Source organism: Telmatherina bonti (assembly GCF_933228915.1).
Source record: "Telmatherina bonti genome assembly, chromosome: 12".
NCBI lineage: Eukaryota > Metazoa > Chordata > Actinopteri > Atheriniformes > Telmatherinidae > Telmatherina > Telmatherina bonti.
The window spans coordinates 18,517,601-18,537,638 of NC_136610.1; the positions used below are offsets into that span (position 1 = coordinate 18,517,601).

At 36.9% G+C, this 20,038-nt stretch overlaps 1 protein-coding gene across 2 annotated transcripts in view; it reads left to right on the forward strand.

Annotated features, from left to right (window-relative positions):
• rab28 (RAB28, member RAS oncogene family) overlaps positions 1–2,995 on the forward strand; it is a gene marked incomplete at its 3' end in the record, with an annotated part of 29,361 nt that extends 26,366 nt beyond the window's left edge. The window contains exon 7 of one of the 2 annotated variants that reach the window (XM_079250267.1): positions 1,672–2,995. In XM_079250267.1, the coding sequence (XP_079106393.1) occupies positions 1,672–1,764 (93 nt within the window). Of the gene's footprint in view, positions 1–1,292; positions 1,389–1,671 lie in introns of those variants that run through there. The other variant, XM_079250268.1, reaches the window with a different exon arrangement.
• Positions 2,996–20,038: the final 17,043 nt, after the last annotated feature.

Sequence of the window (20,038 nt, forward strand, 5' to 3'; positions counted from 1 at the left end):
CCTAGAAAAGTGAATATTTATAGAAAATCTCAAAAAAGTCCGATTCCAGGCCGATCCAAAGATATCTGAAATCCAGTCAGTGGAAACAGGCTTAGAGAATTTTTTAAAAATTTTTCTCACATTTAAACGTACGCATTACTGCTTCATAAGGAGTGCTTTGAGCCACATGTACCTTCAAGTTTTTCTTCAGTTATCCACAAATGAGAAAAATATGTAATTGATCAGTCGATTAGTAATTTAAAAATATAAATCAAAATAAAATAACATAATTCAATTCTCATCTATAAGCCCGAAGTGATATTTTCAGGTACTTTTTGTCCAAGCAACTGTTTTACGCTCATGGGGACATTAACTCAGGTATGCCTGTCATTAATCATCTAATAAAAGCATCTATGCAAATACAAAAAGAGTCATTTTAACATTTGTGTTTTGGCTCCAGAGGTGATGCTTGGAGCTGGTCGTGGTTCAGAGTGCAGCCGAGCAAAGCCTCATTATCAGCTGTCATGTTTGGAGAGCTGAACACAAAGGTCATAACCCCTGACAGTATTATATCTGCCTGGCAGCCTTCTTTGTCATGGTCCTCCGTCTGCAAGATCAGATAGCGAGAATGAGGATCACTCATTGGCTCCGACACCAGGCTTCGGCAGCTCATTAATCAGACAGCCAACCAGAATATTCTGCCATGTTAGCCAGTGGTTTGGTAGAACATTGCTGGACACTTCTTTTTGTACAATTCTTAATTAAAATTCATGTTTATTTTAATGTGTTTGGATGAAATAATCTTACTCCAACATAATTCCAAGTTTATCAAATCCCAGCACAAAATAAATTGGAGTTTTCCACTAAAACAAAACAAAACAAAACAAACACTGTAAACTTATGATTGATCTGGAAAAAATTACTTCCTTGAAAAATAGGAGAAACAAACAAAAAAAAAGCAATGGTATTTATGAAATGTTAAATAAATTTATTAAGTTTACATTCTAAATATATTTTCTGGATAGTTTAAGTTTCTAATAAGAAGTTTGACTTTATTTAACAGTTAGCCTTTATCTGAATATTTTAAATGTGACTGGATAAAGCATAAATGTAAAGGTGCTGCAACCTTGACAGCACGCTCCCCTTAGTGCTTTCATTTTTGATGTGCCGTCATTCAAACCTTCTCATCTGCTGTTTTTTTTTCCCACTTGGTGTCCATTTTTCTCCTCAAATTTTCTTTTATGCCTCTGTTGTTGTTGTGTTGATGTTTCTGTTTTTTCTGTGTGCTTTTTTCTCTTTCACCTGTTGCTCAGAGGATTGTGAAGGCTGAGCTGGTGGATTACCCGCAAGATGAAGGCCCATTTAGACAAGAGAACACTCAACAAAGCAAAATATGCTTGGTTCAGTAGCTGAAAGTATGTTGCTACTGTTACTTAGTAGATCTGTCACAAACCTTTTAGAGTGCTTTGTAGTTGTAGGAAACATTGGGATTGTGATATGGTTATTGTCCAGCATTAGTTTAGATTGAACTCTAGAGAGAAAATGCTTTCCTTCCCCTGCTTTAGTCTGTGACAGTAGGCAACAGCTCATCCGTGAAAAATAGTCTGTGTCTAAAACTCTATATGAACAGCTTCTTTTCATATAAAGCAAATGTTGTTGTTGCTTTGTAATTCTGTATTTCTGTCTTTACAGCATGTGGTGAAAGCAGACATTGTGAACTACAGTCAGGACACCGTGGCCAGGACAGTCAACCCTCCCCGCAGCTCCATGTGTGTGCTGCAGTGATCCTTTACAACACACACCCATACAGACGATAAAATTGTATCCAGTATTAGTTTGTTAGGGGTTTTGGGGGGGTGACTGAATGAGAAGTGTATGGTATGTGGTCTTTGTGTGTCAGTTGTATGGGAGAGATGAGAAACAGACCACTCAGCTTCAATGCCTTGGCCTGTAGTTCAGATATTTAGCAGGAATGAATTTTTGGGTGGTTAACCAAAAAGGACACGGGACCTGATTTTACATGTTTATGTGCAGCTATTATTTTATTTCTATAACACTCTTGAAACGATTCCATGATTCAACAATTAGTATGAAGCTGGGATGCTTAAGAGAACAAATTTTCTGGAATCAGTCTCTCTAGTACTGAGCACATTTTTACATTAAAGCATTTTTTTTTTTTTTTTTTTTAATTTCAATTACTCAACATATTTCTTAAAGCATCAGCATTAACATGTTTAATGCATGCCTTTACATTAGAGTTTTAAGTGGCATCTTTGTAGGAATTGGCAGGACTTGGACACGGAGGTGACACCAAATGAGTGAGAAATCTTCCCCTTTGTGTGTGAAGTAAACTGCTTGTGTCAACAGTAACTGTGTAAAAGAAAATACCAGACCAAATTGTCCACACACTCCAGCATCTATGGTGTTAATGTGTAAAAACTACCAAATGCATTAATGGAGATCTCCTTTCTTATGTCTGTGATGCAAATCAGTTGAACAGAGGAGAAATAAGGTCTTAAAATGCAGAAATGGACTGAAAAAGTCACTGCTTTCTATTTGCCAATTAGGGGTTTTGCACTAGCAGTGAAGTGACATTAACTGTACTGTTCATTTACTTAGAAATATTCCAATTTTAATTTGCATTTACATTTTCTACACTTACTTTTCAGGTTACATGCAAAAATGAATGATAGTTTTCAACTAGTATCTTTGTTGTTCAGGTGTTTCTTATAGAATCCTCAGTGCAGCTGAATTATTTAGCTTCATATATTTTCACTTTTCCAGGCTTATCCTGTTAGACACCTGTTTAGTTGATATGTTGATGAAGTGTTGTACTATATATAAATATGACATGGTGTCATGCTGAGAGCGTCTGCTGAGCTGATCTGTTCTTTAGATTTTCTTCATAGCCTTATTCAGCTGTCCGTTATAGAACAGGTGGTATCAAAGAATGGCTGTGATGGAGAGGATCATCATTTTGATCATCTTAATAACCTGTTGTTTAGCTTATGTGTTAATAATGATGTCGACATAAACCTGTTTAGGCAAAACAGCTTCTATGTGATAGCATCTGTTGTCATGATAGTATTATTGTGTTGTCAAGCAGACAAAATAGTTGCTCTGTGTAAAATATGCATTTGGACATTTAAAGCAAGACATGCTCAATGTCGGCTCCTTTCGGTGTTCAAATATCAAGAAATCTGATCATTAAACAAAATGTACTCTTTAAGAATGTACAGTCATGTGTTGTTGCAAATTGACAAAGATCTGTGTTTCTAAATAAAAGATGCTACATGGAAAACAAACACAACTTGTACAGTGCATCTGTGAAAATAATCTGTGATGCTTCATGTTTAAGTCTTACAAGTAGCTTAGAGTGTGATTTCATGACATTACTCAAGCATAAATAGATAAGTTATGAAATAAAACCTAATCTGTGACCAGAAAAGTCAGTCTGACTTGAGTCCAGCCCACAACCCACAGCAGGGTCTAAAGGATCTATTGCTAGCCGGAATAATTTGGGGCCGATCAGTGTACACCTACTACATTAATTAAAAGTTAATTTTCTCTAAATTTCTTTTTTTTTTTTTTTTTTGTTCTGTTCCGTACTATTGCAATTCGCTAACATTTATGTTATGAAATGAAAAATACTTTATAAATCCCCAAAGGGTAGTATGGTAGCATAACAGTTAACTAGAGGAGGTCTTGTTCTGGAGGCTGATGGCTGCTGGCAGAATGATCTTCTGTATCTTTCAGTCTTACAGCAGACCTGAAGAAGCCTGTCACTGAACACACTTGTGTTGTTTCATCACGGTGTTGTGGAGAGGGTGTGAAGAATCCTCCATCATCTTCATCAGCTTGTGCAGCATTCTTCTTTGGACAATCAGCTCCAGCGGCTCCAGAGTTACTCCAAGCACAGAACCAGCTTTCCATCATGCAGTACCATGCCTGCTCCTCTTCCTCTGGTTCACTCAGCTTTACTGGCCTACTGACCACTAGCTAACACTACATTTCCCAGGATTCTCCTGTCCTTATGGAGATCGCCTACGCTCACCTAGTTATCTTCATGTGTTGCACATATATTCTCCTGTATTTAATCCCTGTGTTCAGTCAGCTTCCCTGTGTAGTTTTGTCATTTTCTTGCCAGAGGCCTTCACCCTATCACTGTGTGTGTGGTGTTCTTCGCTGCTCTGGTGGTATTCATTAAAAAACCCTTGCACATCTATCCTGAGTTTATGTTCACGTTCTTTAAGCTCAGTCTGACATATGTATGTTGTTCTCCTGGCAATAGTTTATAGTAAAAACAGAAGAGAGGGGTGTGAGTTGTGTTCAACAAGAAAGACACATTTTAACAGCATAAGCCAATTGTCAAAGAAAATACATATAGATTATTACTGTTTTCTAAAACTTTATTTAAAAAATTGATTATTTCATATGAGCTAAAGAAATGTGGAAAATTTGTCAATAAAGAGTTCATGAGTTCAAATCAGATTATAAGGAAGATCTTTGGAAAATTGTAAGTTCAGCTACTGATATGTTGGTGTGTTGGTGAAGGTATCACAGGAGAAGTGAGTCATGAGCAGGGTTTTACCATCTCAGAAACATTTAGCCTGATCTACATCTCAAATTATTTCTGTATTTCTCTGGTCTTCCCTCCTTCAGCTCCCTCCATAGAGTGCTTGAGTGACTCTTTCGTGGCACTGTGTTTATAGCATCACACAAATGCCACTATTGTTGGGTTTTTTGGTTTTCCTGTAAAACTAATGTGCAGAATAAATGTTTACTTTGGAACTTTAGTTATTCTATGTTTGTCTTTTTAAGGTGATAACTCTTCAAGGTTTTGAACAAAAGCCCCAATAGACTGGTCAAGCAGTTTTTAAGTATATTCTTAAACAATTAATCACATACATGCAAATTAGTGAGAATCATTATTCAGTTAATAAAGTACATTTTGTTTATTAAGAACATTAGCTCCTTATTTAGATTTTTAATCCATGTATTTGCTGTCTGCCAGTGAAAAACTGTGTAATACTACAAGCTTTTTATTTTTTATTTTTTATAATGGTTAGCTCATACACACTCATAATCTACATGTTGATCCTCATTTTGTCTGGTATTAAAATTTACTTTGCCAAACTCTGCAGACACCCCAAAAAAAAAGCAAAAAAAAAAAGCAAATGATGTTCGTTTGAAGTATAGTTTTACCTCAATATGAGCCGCGGTGAATGCATGCAGACTTTCCCATTACTCAACCTTTGTTAGCTTGCTACCACATTCGGGCGTTGGTGTCACTGCAATTTTTCACTCTTTGCTGTGAACACAAACCAAAAGGAAGAGGCCCCGGAGGTGGTCATGTGAGCAGCAGTTGATGGGAACTAGACTATTGCTGATGAAGACATTGCAGATTAAAGATCCATGAGTTGAAATTTAAGTGTAAGGACGGAAACTTGACCACCCCAGAGATCCTCCTCTACACAATCCAAACTAAGTCTCTGGTAGCTAATTAGCCACCTGGTCTTTGTTCAGTAAATCTTCTCTGAAATGCCTAAATCCACTCCAGACAGATGATACAAACAGCTTTATAGATGGTTGTAAGCTGTTAATTCATAGTAAGCTATTAATAAATCACCTACATAGTCCAGCCCTTTGTTGCTGTCGCACAACTGTAAGAGCGTTTACGTTTATATTCCTTCTTTTTCTTTTTGACACTGACACCATTGATGTATTTGGAGGGATTAAGTGCATTCGCAACCAACGGCACAAACAAAACAAACACTATCTTCATAGGCATATGATCCATTTTATCTCCTCCCAGGTGTTGCTAAATGCGACTGTCTGTTGCTGAGCCACTACAAACAACACCAAGTCTAAATGGCAAGTGAAGCAGCCCAGCTGGGGTCATTCTAGCACACGTGCATTGTTACACTTGAGTGGACGTCTTAGGAATCAGCTCTGCAGAATTTTTGTCAAGAGCTGTCACCAGTGCTGACAGGCGAGACTTGCCTTTGGCTTTGCTGCTGTTTAGACAGGTGTTTTTGCAAAGAAAACAACTGCAGCCTGTTTCCAGCTTAGACACTCACAACATCCCCCTGAAGTCGGAAGGAAAGAATATCAGAGAGAAGATGATGTCTGAGAAGGGTGAGGTTTTGACAGAAGGGTAAAATTCTAGAGGGATTTGAGTCAGAATAAATTTGTCTACCCGTTCCCTTAAAAGGTCCAGTGTGAAGCACTTTGTGTGCTGCCTGGTTTTGCTGTTTACGCACTCTCCTTTTGGGTACACATACCATCAAAGATGCAACAGTAAACAGACAAGATCTATTTGTTAGTATTTGCTCTCACACTTTAAATTTGCTCAGTACTTTATAATCCAAGACGGTGTTTTGACCCTCCACAAAACCAAAACACGTCATCCACCGGAGGGCCTCTGGCTTGAATTCATTGAGCACAAGTCCAACTTTTTTGTGTTTTCTCTTTCCTCATCCGCCTTGTCTGTGTTTCTCATTGCTAAAACTCTGTGATGACTGTTTAAAAAAAAAAAACACACATGACAAGCTGGTAAGAGGGCCATAGTTGTGGCTCGTAAGCCTTTTTTTTTGTGTGTGTGGGCAGAATGGGGCCAACACCCTCCTGACTGCCCACTCACCCTCTCCGTTTTCCACCTGTGCAGAGTGCCAGACCCACAGCGCTGAGGGAGTAGGCAGGACTGAGTCAACCCCTCTGAAGAGTTCCAGTCCCCTCTCTGCCTCCTTATCCCCATCACAAAGCAGTGGTCCAGACTGGTCCAGACAGTATCTGGAGTGACAGGAGAGGCAGAGTTGGAACATTTGTTTACAGCCTTCACATGACTCTGCTTTGTTTAGTTCCAAAGAGCCTTAGGATTCCTTAGTCTGTGGTTATTGTTGGTAGATTGTCAGCTAGAGCTCTACTTGCTACATTTGCTGCTCTTGTAGACAGACAGGACTTGTCCTGGTAGGTGCTGTCTGCTCCTACAGAGAGGCACACAATTTATTTTCGGGGTAAGGATGTGGCCAATCTGAGGGGCCATATTTATAGCCTGCTGGTCTGGTGAGAAGACCTGCCAGTAAAAGCAAATTCTGTAAGGGAGCCACAGGGGACAGAAAACTCAAAAGTCTGACTCTCTTCAGAGGGTACATACGTGTGTTTTCTTAATTAATTTTATATGTATTTAAATCTGAATGGTTCCAGTATTAGATTTTAGATGCAGAGTAGAGCTGATGCTATTAGAGTAATAACCGCGACAGCCCTTTCATGTATTTAGATTTGCCAACTCACATCAAAGAAACCAAATATTGAGGTTATACAGGTCTTATGAAAATAAATCCAAAATCTTTTTACTAATAATGGTTCTCATGCAGCTCATTAATCGAATAAAGAAAAAAACAAAAAACAAACAGATGTTGACTAGGCTTAGGCTTATTTACTGATAAGAATAACTTCTTATTTCTTTTGTTTATTCACTTTTTTCTGGAATGTTTACAAGAATAGCCAGTAAGATAGGAACATCAAAATAAGCTATGGACTTGCAGTATTATTTGGAAAGTTGCATCCACTCACATTAACTCATTAGGTCTCTGCAGCTGGAAGAGGGCCCCTACTCAAGGCTATTCTTACATGAAGCTTGGTCCAGAGCCAGTGTTTGGTTCTCCCTTCTGGGCTGCTGTATAAACATGAAGATGTAAAATAACAGCTTATAATCTCTTTTACCTATGAATGTAAAAGGTTCGAAATGAGATAATGAAATCACCTTATTAACTATGCAGATAAACTGATAAATGTTTAAATGTATTTCTGTCAATAAATCATTTAAAATGGTAAAAAACGTCAACTTGATTGATCAATGTATTCATTATTGTGTATAGCTGTTATTATTCTCACTTTATTTATCACCATGCTAGAGATTGAACAGTTTTCTGATGCAAAGTATTTCAGGTTCTTTTGTGTGAATGAAAAAATTTCCCAATCATCCAATTTGTTTATAGACCAGTCAAGCTTAGACACTGTGAGAGCATCCGACATGCTACAAGTGTTCACATCATAACAACGTGCCAGGAGCTGTCTCTTTCCAGAGAAGATGATAAATGAACATGGCCTTTTCAGAGCTGATAACTGAGACCTCATCTGACTTGCAGGCTTACCCAGATCATGTTTGATAAAAGATCAGCTCTGTTTGAAGAAAACACAATGATGTCATCATGTAAAAGTGACAGTAATGATCCAGCACCTGAACACTTACCCTCTTCTTAGCACTTCAGTCCAGTCTGTGCCCCTCCTTAAACAAAGAGACTGTTACTGGGTGGGACCAGAGTTGGGTGTCACTTCTTATAATGTCTGTTGGCAGAATAAAACCATAATAGCATAAGCATGGTGAAAATATAAAAAGGAGGCAGATTAAAAGATCAAGACTCAGCTTTGCTTCTCTCGCTCGCTTGCTTTGTGATTCCTCACATTGTCCTCCAATACACTTTAGATTTAAAATGCGATATTATAGCGTTTCCACTTTTTAAGTGCTAGTCTTTAAAATTCATTTAAATAAGCATTCATCCAGTGCTGAGACTGAAACGGTTCATTAAAAGGCTAATTTGGAGTTGCTGCATTTTGAGGTCCTTCGAAATAAATATTCCATCATGATGTTTTCTAGGTGAGAAAATAGGGTTCTGGGATTTTGTGTCACAAGAATGGTCAAAGTGAATTGAGTATTATTGGTAATAGAGGACACATGCAGTTGGACTAAAAGGAAATATATTAGCTCCGTGCTGATCTTTGCCACAAATTATGCCCCATTGAACATGCGATGGAGTGGCACTTTCACTCCATGTCTGACTGGAAAATTCATTCAGCATGTGGCTTCAAAAATGAGCCTCTTGTTCAGGCCTCAGTGGGAAAATGATAGTGTGTGAAGATGGCATGTAATACGGCACATGTCCATATTTATTGACATTGATGAGCGACTACTTCATGTGTTCATTTCCCCACAGGAAAGGCTGCTCAAACCTGGAAAATCTGTTCAGCTGCGCTGAAAATATGTGATCCGTCTAACCTGGCTCCACAAAGAGAACAAAAAGCATAATAATATGAATTTTTCCACCAGGTGTCTTTATAAATGGTGTGCTTCATTATGTTTACAGAGAGTAAATAGTATCAGTGAACCTCCACAATGTCATCTTATCTACAATCAAGAAAGATGACTTATGTTTAGCGTGAAGGCAATGTCTTTGTTTTGTTATCCAAAAGGATTTGAAAAGCTTTCAGAAATGCGTCTAAGCCCAAGGAAGAACAAAAAAAAAAAAAAAAAAGAAAGAAAACAGAACGGCACATTTATCTGAACTGAACTGACATAACTCGAAGGTGATGAGATTCTGTAAATATTTAATAAATGAAGGGAATCACATTCTGGATATAAAAATCTCACATATGTAAAAGTTTTATGACTGAAGCTGAGTCTAGGAGCCTTCATCATTACTTCGTGGTGAAGCTGCTTCTGGCTTTTGCTTCCCAGGTGGTAGAAAGTGATTTGTTAGGTGGAGTATCTCAGATATTGTCACCACTTACTGCAACACACATTATTTCCTGTTAATTAGATTAAAGTTTGATGTCTGCAGGACTGAAAACAGTCCTTGATTCATTAAAACACCAATGAAGAGTACGTCATAAAATTGTACAGACAATGCAGTTTGGGTGAATTATGGAAGCATAGAGCTGTCACCCAAATAAAAAAAGGGACTTTATCATGTTATAATGTGACATGAAACAAAGAACAAAGAACATGAAACAGAAAGTATTGTATGCATATGTTGTTGCATCCAAGAAATATTGGAGCAAAATGCCTTTTATGGAAATCATTCTAATCAAGCAGAAAAATTTGAGTGATTATTATTATTATTATTATTATTGTTTTTATTTATTTATTTATTTATTTTTTCTTATCAGGGATTAAGTGTTCTACTTTGATTCATTGTCAAACACCCAGGAACATTAACTAGTTATGAACAATATAAATCAACTGCCTGAGCACAGTGAGGTCATGTCTGAGTCTGTTGCTTTTGCTTATGAAGTACAACTTAATCCCATTTGATAAATTAGACATTTCTCATGTCTACTACATGTACTGTTTCCTCATTTAAAGACGGCTTATATTTCATGTTTTCACTACAAAAGGTATCAATGTTGTTATAATGTAACAAGTGGCACGTTTTTACAATAAATCTTAGCGTGACATGTTTCACCTCTTCACAATAAACTATCATGTCATAATGTGATGAGTTTTACGTTTTTACAATGGTATATTTAATGTTTTTACAATAATACCATCACAGTGTATGACGTGATAAGATCATCATTTTATTTAATAGGGTAACAGCTCTATGATTCCATAGTAAATGACTGCTTGAGAAAAACTGGAAAAAAATTAGAAGTCTTCATCTGTATTAGTTTCATACTGACCAACCAGCACTTCTCTCAGCCGGATTTGACATTTTCTGACCAACAACAGTGTGTTTTGTCAAATGGCTCCACTTCAAATGACTGAGAAGGCTGTTTTTATTAATTCAGTGTCAGTCTGAATACAGGTGAAGTCCACTTCAGAGCTGCATCGCTGCAGCTGGAAAGAATTGCATATCTTGCTAAAGGGCACCTCAGCAGGGTGGACTTTGGCTGTCAAGGAGAACTGAGCCCCAGCCGTCTGGCTGAAGCACCATGACAGCAATCACAACAGCACCCAGCTGGTTCAGCCAACAACAATATATAGTAAAATGAGCAACTGGCACGATACTGGGCCGCACAGAAATGTTTAAATTGAGAGATTTTCCTTGCAACGTTTGAAAGAAATGTGCTGCGACATTGCATGGGTCATTTCTTGGTGGTTGCAGACAATGTTCTCCCTCTACATTACTGGTGAGCAAACTTGTATGCTGGAAAAAAAGCAAAGTGCTGATATAATGCGAGGTGACGTTAGAATTCCTCTTTCTGTCCAACACAATGCGGCCAGTGTGAAAAACCTGGATGGGGTGACTTTTTTTTTCAGAGTATGCATCACAGTATCATGAACGCTGCAGGTCTCACTTATTGTACGCAGCACTGTTAATCAAAACCAGCCTGTTCAGGGGGCTCGACAGTCATCAACCAAGAAGAGGAAATTATTGATGGACATAAAGGCGCTGGAATGCCCCAAAGGCTCACCTTTACGTACATGGTTAATGTAGAGTTCTAGACAAGCTGCCCTATAAACAAGGCTGATTTGTTCACGTCTGATTTAAGGGCTGCTTTTGTTATGAGTCGTGCCAAAGAAGGACTCATGCTTTTATTGGCCTTTTAGTTTATTTCCATTTCTTGACCTGCACTGAACGTCCACTAAAAGTTAATAAGTCTTTAACTTTTTCTAACTTTGAAAATTGCCTATGGACAGAGGGGAGCCTGTGATTTACTGACTTCTGTGGCTCAAACTGCACATCAATAAGTTTGCCCCCTCCCACACTCCCTTGCCCTCATTTTATAACATATGAAATCACTTACAAGTAGCTACTAATTCACTGTGATCTGCCAGTTTTTATCAACATGCAAAGTCATTACAGAATGTGACGACATTTCATGTGTGTGAGGCATGGCAGGTTGCCATAATTTGGAAGGAGAAGTGCCGCAGAGAAAAGTGTCACAAAAGAAGAAAAGGACCCATGAGGGTCAAGTTCCCGAGTGCAGGCTGTTGTGTGAAGTGTCTGGTGATTGCCAGGCTGTTCTGAAGACGCTGCTGGACAGGGAGGTGAGAGGCAGGTTAATTACTATACTGAGAGGGAAGGGTGAGATGCTTTACACAGCTCTTTGTGGCCTGTGGTCTTGAGTTTCCTTCACAGAGAGCTGTGAGCAAAGGGTGCTGGAAGATGGCAGGGGTGACGCTGCATGGGCCAAGTCCATCTTAAAGTCGGCACATCGATCACCAGTGACAGGAGTTGTGAGTCCCATGTGAAAAGCATGCCGTCACACTTTCAAATCTGGATGTATGAACCAAGTAAGGCCTGGCAATCAGACTGAACTTGAATTTCTTTTTTAGAATGTCGTTTTGCCCTAATCCCAGTCAGTAGAGAAGGGCGTACTCGTCTTAACCATATGTCTTTTTGTCCTTTTCAACAGATAAAGACACAACTGTTTCAAGAGGTCCCATGTCTGCAAGTCAATTTGAAACATATTGTAAGGTAGTTTTATCTACACTTATCAAGGTTTTGGCAAATTTTTCAGTCCTAGTTCACCTAAGAAGCAGCAGCTGTTTAGAAAAACTTTCCTGGAGATTTATTTTGAATATGACTAAAATGAATTACTGGGCTTGCCTAAAAGAAATAGCACACATATATTTTAAATTGGGAAAAAAAACCCAAAAACATAACTTGACCAAATAAACAATGTTGTATGCAGAGTGTGTGCAAAGTTACCAGCATCAGCACCTTTCTGCCCAGATTAACATCCATATATGTACAAAAATTTTATTTTCACTTCCTAAATTATACCACAACCAAATGTTATTCTGTTTTTTTTTTACAAAGTGCTAAGTATCCTTAAAGCATCTCAGGCAAAAAAGCTATATTACATTAAAATTAAAAAATATAGAAGATACTCCAACCAAATAGCATTTCTGATACAGATTAGGGCTGCAAAAATCTATTAAGTTCATTGCTGGATCCATCCATGAGCATCGTCAGCCAAAATTACAAAAAAAAGTAAATCATCATTCAAAACCTGCTATGGTTAATTTATTTAGCCACTTTGGAGGCAGTGAAAACTAAACTAAACACTGAACCACTTTAAGGTTTAAAATGAATATTAGGTTACATGAAAGTCATAACTGCTTATTTTCACATTTAACAGTTATAGAGCAGCACTTACATTGATTTGAAGTTGAAGAAAAACACCTGCACATATAGGCAGCAGGACTAGGATGAAATGCAAAAGTGAGCTGCTCCACTGTGAGAGCATGGACAATAAGGTCAGCAAAGTCAAGAACTCTTATCCCAGCTGAGTTACTTACATGTAGTGAAGACAGATATCTTGATCTCCTTCTGGAAAAGGGCAACATGATGGAAGCAGGAAGAATCACATTCTGGAGGTAAATGGGGATTGTCTTCATCATCGTTTTCAAATTCTAAGGGTATTGTCAAATTGTGTATTTTTTTTGGAAAGGTCCAAAGAAAGTAAACTGTGAACTTTGTACTGACTGAGATTAAATAAACATCGTTACAGAAGGGTAAATGGGAGCAAACACTGATATTATCTTTTATTTTACATTTATTCTATCCTTTTTTTGTGTGGAAGATAAGGGATACCATGTTGTTGTTCCAAACATCACAAAGCATTTTTTTAAATGAGATAATGGCCTAATTTTTCTCTGTTATCTCAAGAAATCCACATTTAGTGATATCAACATGACCACCTCCTAGTTATTATAAGATAAAAAAAATTCCCCTCAAGACATAATAATCAAGGTGATGTAGAAAATGAGTGGCTCGTGCCTAATTCAAATGGTAGTTGTCTCAAAATCTATAACACTGAGTTGAGGCATGTATGTCTTGCTCTCTTTGCTCCCTGGCAGTGACTTTCCAGAATACCTAACAAAGAAACCTTTTAGTTTTATCATCATTTTAAAAACAGATTAAAATGAATAAAGTAATTTTTGTCCCCAGCATGTTTTTTTCCTTTGTTGAGAAAATGATCTTGTTATCTTGAGATAACCAGATAATTAACTCCTTGTAATAATTTTTTAAGCACTGCTGCTCATGGTTTCTGTTGGTAATAAACACATTTCTCATATCTATTTTCTAAATGTACTTATAAGGTATGTGACAACCTAAAATGTTATTTTGTAGAATATTTAACAAGACAATTTTCAAGAATTTTCAACATAATTATCTTTTTTATAGACACTCCCTTAAATTCAATGACATTTCCAATATGGCCAAGGAAAAGTGTTTATGAAAACACATAAGATGCAGTATGTCAGTATAGAAATTGCCATAAAATAGGTCAACAGCATTTTAAAGCACAGGACCTAAAGTGTATATGTACAAAAAATAATGTGTTTTAAAATAAAAATGTGCCCCCCCCACCACCCCCCACATACACAGCAGCACTGATGCCCTCTCAGTTTTTGCAACACTAACACAAACTGTCATTTTACCTACCAGCTCTGTCTCTGTTTCAGTTGAGTGTGAACATGTAAATATCATTAATACAATCCAAATGGTTTCTTTTGAATGTTTACCTTATTTCTTTATATTTGCCTCAGGCCTCACGAATGCTTATATTATTTTTCCAATGGGAGGCCAAAAGGAGGAAACGCTTGATTTACAGCCGCAGAAAGCTGCTCCAGCCTGTCCCTACAGGTAGATTAATAAAAGCAGAAGTGCTATTTATTTTTTACTACGGCAGTCCCATTAAAGGCTTGCATGTCTTGAGACCACGATACTATATCTTGGTTTATTTTAATGCATTTACACACACTGCAATGTTTTTTGGAGCGCTTTAAGTAAATGAACAGGTATTTCCCCTTTAAGTTTTCGTACAGTTAATGAGCCAACTTGAGCATGTTATAATGATCAGGCAGTGCAAGAGAAGACTTAAAGAGTGTGCACACACTGTTCCCTCATACAAGTAGAGTTTTCTTGTGTAAGGCAGGATAACCCCTGTTTTTTTGTGGGTATTTCCAATGCTTACAGATCATTAGTGACTTTGTTGAGAGCAATGTTTAAAAAGGCCCACAGCTTTATTCCTGTCAAACTAAGGTAAAACTAATGAATAGATAAATAAACTTGTGGTTGAGCTCATTTACAGGTTAGGTCGTTTGTAAGAAAAAAAGTTGAAGAACGGCTAACCTTTTTCTGTAATTGAAATGCTGCTCAGCAGTCTTACACAATAATTAGAGCAGTGATTATAACTGAGTTTTAAATTTTAAATGATTTTCTATCATATTATTTTAAAAGTAAACACTAAAAATTTTCCCCCACACAACAAATGCATGAAATTTAAGCCGATGACACTTTATGTAACCCCAAATCTAGATGAGAAAGAAGTTCAGCTGGTAACATGAGACATTTTCCATAAAGTTCTTCATCAAGCTGGTTTGTTTAAAGAGACAGCAACAAAACATTTGACGCAGGCAGACAGACGAGTGCTGGCTGCCACTCAGTTTTCTGTGTCTCAATAATTCACCACAGTCCCAGTTGGCATATGAAAAAGAGAAACTGTGCAGCGCTCTGAGAGGAAAAACCTGATCTGTCTCCTAACAAGGGGATGTGTGAATATGACAAAGGCTTCCCATCTGACACCCAATCCAACAAACAGCCATCTGTCATCATTATAAGTGGCACCTGATGTGTTGCACTTAAGAGGCACCTTGAATCTTTTATGCGCTACTGTCAATTAAGCAGAGCCAGTTATCTTCTGAATTGTTAAGTCAAATTTAGAAATTCAATGTCTTTTTCATCAACAGGCCAATAGCAAAGTTTCATTTACAACCATCCACGGCGTTACTAATTCATATTTTGTTGAACTAATCTGGTCTTCACGCCAGTTGGCTGCCAACATCTTCCTCCAATAGCGACTCCAGCTCTTTGGTTATTCATATTCCCAACCTCAGACAAAAGAAACCTCTTTAAACTCCATAACAGATAATCCTCTCAACGTAAAAGTCACCTGTCTCAGGTGTATCGGAGGAGAATGTCAGCTGAAACAGTATCGCAGTGATGGACCCTGTGAAAAAATATTTTCATCCTTTTTGTGTGTTTGACAGGACATAACACCACTTACAGCCTCTCTGACAGGTCCAGGAGTTTTATTTTCCACCATTATGTTCCGGGGTGTGGAAATTAAATTGTGCAACAGGGGATCTGATGACACATTATGTTCATTTTAACTGGAGTCATTAATATCTGGGGTATCCTATGACTAATCCAAAAACTGGCACAAAAAGGAAGGGTGGAGGGGACTTGTGAGAGAAGTTTGCTCTATCGGTCTCATCCTATCCTTCCTCTTCGCCATATCAAACTCATAGGAGAACCCAGTGAAAGAAAATAATCCACTGGGAGGAATCCAGAAAATGTTTGATCCAGAAAAACAAGTTTGGGATTGTCAAAAAAGAATCTGAGAAGTGAAAAATAAAAAAAACAAACAAAGAGATAAATGAATGAATGAATGAGTAATTATATGAATAAATGAATGAATCAGTAATTACATAAATAAATAAATAAATCAAAATTTATTTATTTATTTAAGTCTTTCTAGAGTTAAATATAGTCAGATGAGCAATGATTTCTCATCACTGAAAACTCTGAATTTAGCGCAGTGAGCGATAGAAACCTCTGCAGTAAATTTTTATCACAGTTACTTAATCCTCCGTAACACCACAATGGCTAGTGACAATAATTATACTTTTACTTGCTGTTTAATTGGTGAGTAAAATGTATCAGTATGAGCTGAAATAAAGTGGCAGAGTAAACAGTTTTAACCTCAGATCAGTAATGAACGTTGAATCCAATTTTGGAATTATTTTTTCCTTCCTTTCTTTGGTTCACATATATTTTGATACAGACGTTTATTGTTTCTAAATGCTCCATTTCTACATTTCATCACTGATCTAAAACAAGAAAAAAATCTATGATAAATCCAGTTAGATTTACTTTAAAGTTACTCAAGTATGGTTTGTCAGCCCTGTTTTTACAGTTTCCACTGCAAAGACTAAATCTTCCTTCTAAGAGACTTTATGAGTTTTCAAGATATATAAAATTATATCAAACATGCACACATCTGAGGCTGTTTATTCATGCAAACTTTATTCATTACACTCAGAGAAATTAAGCAAAGATATAGTCTTAATACTTCATACAGGTTAAAGTTGGAGTGTTGCATAGGAAGCTTTAAATGTTGTACTTCACAAATAGTAATCGACTCTTTCTCCGTGAAGATTAATACACACTACATTATAAAAATAAGAAAAGAAAAGTGAAAGCAAAGATTGTGTTGTCACAAAACGTATGGCAGAGACACTAAAATGATGGAGAGAAGTTAATAAAACATAAACAGGCTTTCATGACTTCATCTTTTAAACAGAAACAGTTTTGGCTTTTTGAACTGGGACAACTAAAATAATAATTTTACATTTCTAGAAACCAGGATGATGTAAAATGCCCAATTCTCAATATGTACCATTTATTAATTTATTTAGTATACATGTTCTACAAATGTTTTATAAGCACAGTCATCAGTATTATCAACCAACAAATCACTCAACAAATCACTTTTTTCCTGTTTATAGGAGGTTGTTACAGTGCCAGATGATGACTCATCTCATCTCAGGTTTAGTTCAAGCAAGGCAACCCCCCACCCAAAAACAAACAAACACACAGACACACTCAAAAAAACAAACAAACAAACAAACAAACCAACAAACAAAAAAACCCACAAAAGACACACACCCATCAAAGCCACTTGTTTAGGACCAGAAAAAAAAGATATCCAGTTAGAACTTAGACCTAGTATGGTTTGATACCAGCACAGCATAGTATCTGCCATGCTGTGACATCAGGCTTCTTCTGCAGATTTTAGTTTCCAGAAATGTACATCTGCTGAAAAATGGATGCCAGGTTCAAATAAAGGTAGATTTGTTTGGAAAACAATGGTCGTCTGATCATTTTTTATGTGCCTATAAAATATCAGCATTTACCAGGTGACAATGATGTTGTTCGTTTACAAACATTGTCATATTTTGAAGCCTCTAATTTCTCATTTGACTGTCAGCAACTTAGTGACAGATGATAAAGAAACAAAAGTGGAATTTTATTTGTGGGGTTTTTTTTTTTTTTTTTTTTGTACTTTATGTTCTGTGGCATTTCGATTGGAACAAAACTAGACTAGGTTTCAGACGGGATTGGAGTTTTTAACTTGTTTTGTTGACACAAAGCCATAATTTGACTAATACTGTCATCTTTTTTCTTAAAATATGGGCAGTGCAATATGTGGACAGCGTTGTGAAACCTAAAAAGTACACATTCTGATATGGTGCATTTACATCTTGTGACGCTGCCAATCATGGCCCAGTTTACAGCCTCCTCTGTCAGGTGATCCATCTGCGGTAACCCACCAGCTGTGAAAACCTCACGGCAGCCAAGATCCGGTTGTCCTGCTGTTGACTGACAGTGGGTTTAATATTTGATGAGCGACTGGGGATGAACCAAAGGCGAGACTCTTAGAGGGTGTGATGTAGGGAACACCCAAACCCTCCGCTATTGTTATTGCCCTGGTGCTGCCCTGCTATTCATAGAGCGGAGGATAGGGTTCTGTACTCCTAGTCTGAGAGCTTAACAGAAGAGAGAAATACAATGAAGTCAGGATAACAATGATCACTGTGCCCTTCTCATCAACATCATGGGAGCTCCCCTGTAGTAGTTCTGCAGACACTTGAGAAAGAGAATCACAAGCTTCATTTTACACCTGCATATACTGTATATTTCATGCTTACAGCTTGCATCTGTACAGCCCCAACATACATAACAGTCATATTTTTTATTTTAGGTGTGATTTCAACTTTGCTGTCAGTGACTGCACAGAAGCCAAGTGTGTATTAAAACTTCTGGGATTAAGTGCTTGAAAGTCTGCAATGTCTAAGTATTTTTTTTTACAAACCTTGGAAATATGGCACAAACAGTGTTGAATATGTATACATAAAGGAGGGTAAAACCCCTATCTAAATTAATATTGCAATTGTGAAATATAATTTGTAATATGAAAACAGCTTTGCAATAACAGATGTGAACTGGAGCCAGGAATTTTTTTTGCACGCATCAATTGGCTCAAGCATAAGAACAATGTAGCTACATTGTTTATTCATTTTATGTAAATTGAAGCAGATAACCATATGTTTAAAAAAAGAAACACAAAGGAAACACAAAACTATTTAAATAAAATCAGATAAATTTGCTTGAAATTGAGAAAAGAGAACGTGTCTATTGCAACTCTTTGCTTGTATTAGTTTATGAAGTTATGAGAGTTTTCCATCCAACTAAATATTTCAACATTCAGTGCTGATTAATGTTGCCAGCAAAGGGACAAGGAAAACAGGCATTATTTATATATATATATATATATATATATATATATATATATATATATATATATATATATATATATATATATATATATATGTGTATATATATATATATATATATATATATATATATATATATATATGTATATATATATATATATGTATATATATATATATGTATATATATATATATATATATATATATGTATATATATATATATATATATATATATATATATATATATATATATATATATATATATATTCCTAAACAAATTCAATGATCCTAAACTCACAGGCTGCAAAAGTGTTGCTGATTTTATTACGTACATAAACGTCATACAGCACGTTGTGCAGGACTGACATTACAGAAGCGAGTGATGATAAAACTTCTCTAGAAGGAAAACTGAGCTAATATAACATGTTGTTGATTTACCTGAGTCCGAGACGAAATCTACAGTATCATGTATCCTGCAGGTGTCTTTTTTCTGTGGCTCTGTATGGATCTTTGGGATTTACTAAAGGACTTTAAAGGGGCACTCTTTTCATACCACCTCTGGCAGTGTGCCTGAAGGAATCAACTGCTTTCGTTGTAATGACTGTCAAGAACATCCATGAGGGAGTTTTGTCAGCTTGGAAAGAAAGACTGAAACCAAATCTTTCTTTTTTTGCCTGTTTCTGCTCAGTTCTTAATCCATAAACCATTCCTGAACAGACCCATTTGACATCTGGTGGCCTCCTAATTGACTCCCTCTCCGCTGCCTACAGACAGCCATGGCTCTTGTCTTCTCTGTGCCTGTGATTTCACTTTTCACATCCATCTTTTTGTACCACTTTCTCATCTCTGTTTTTCTCTCGTCTCCATCATATTGTCATTTAGGCATGCTGGTTAAATGATGGGTTGGTTAAACTGAAATGAATGATGATTCTAATAACAGCGCAGCTCGAGCGCTACTATTAGTC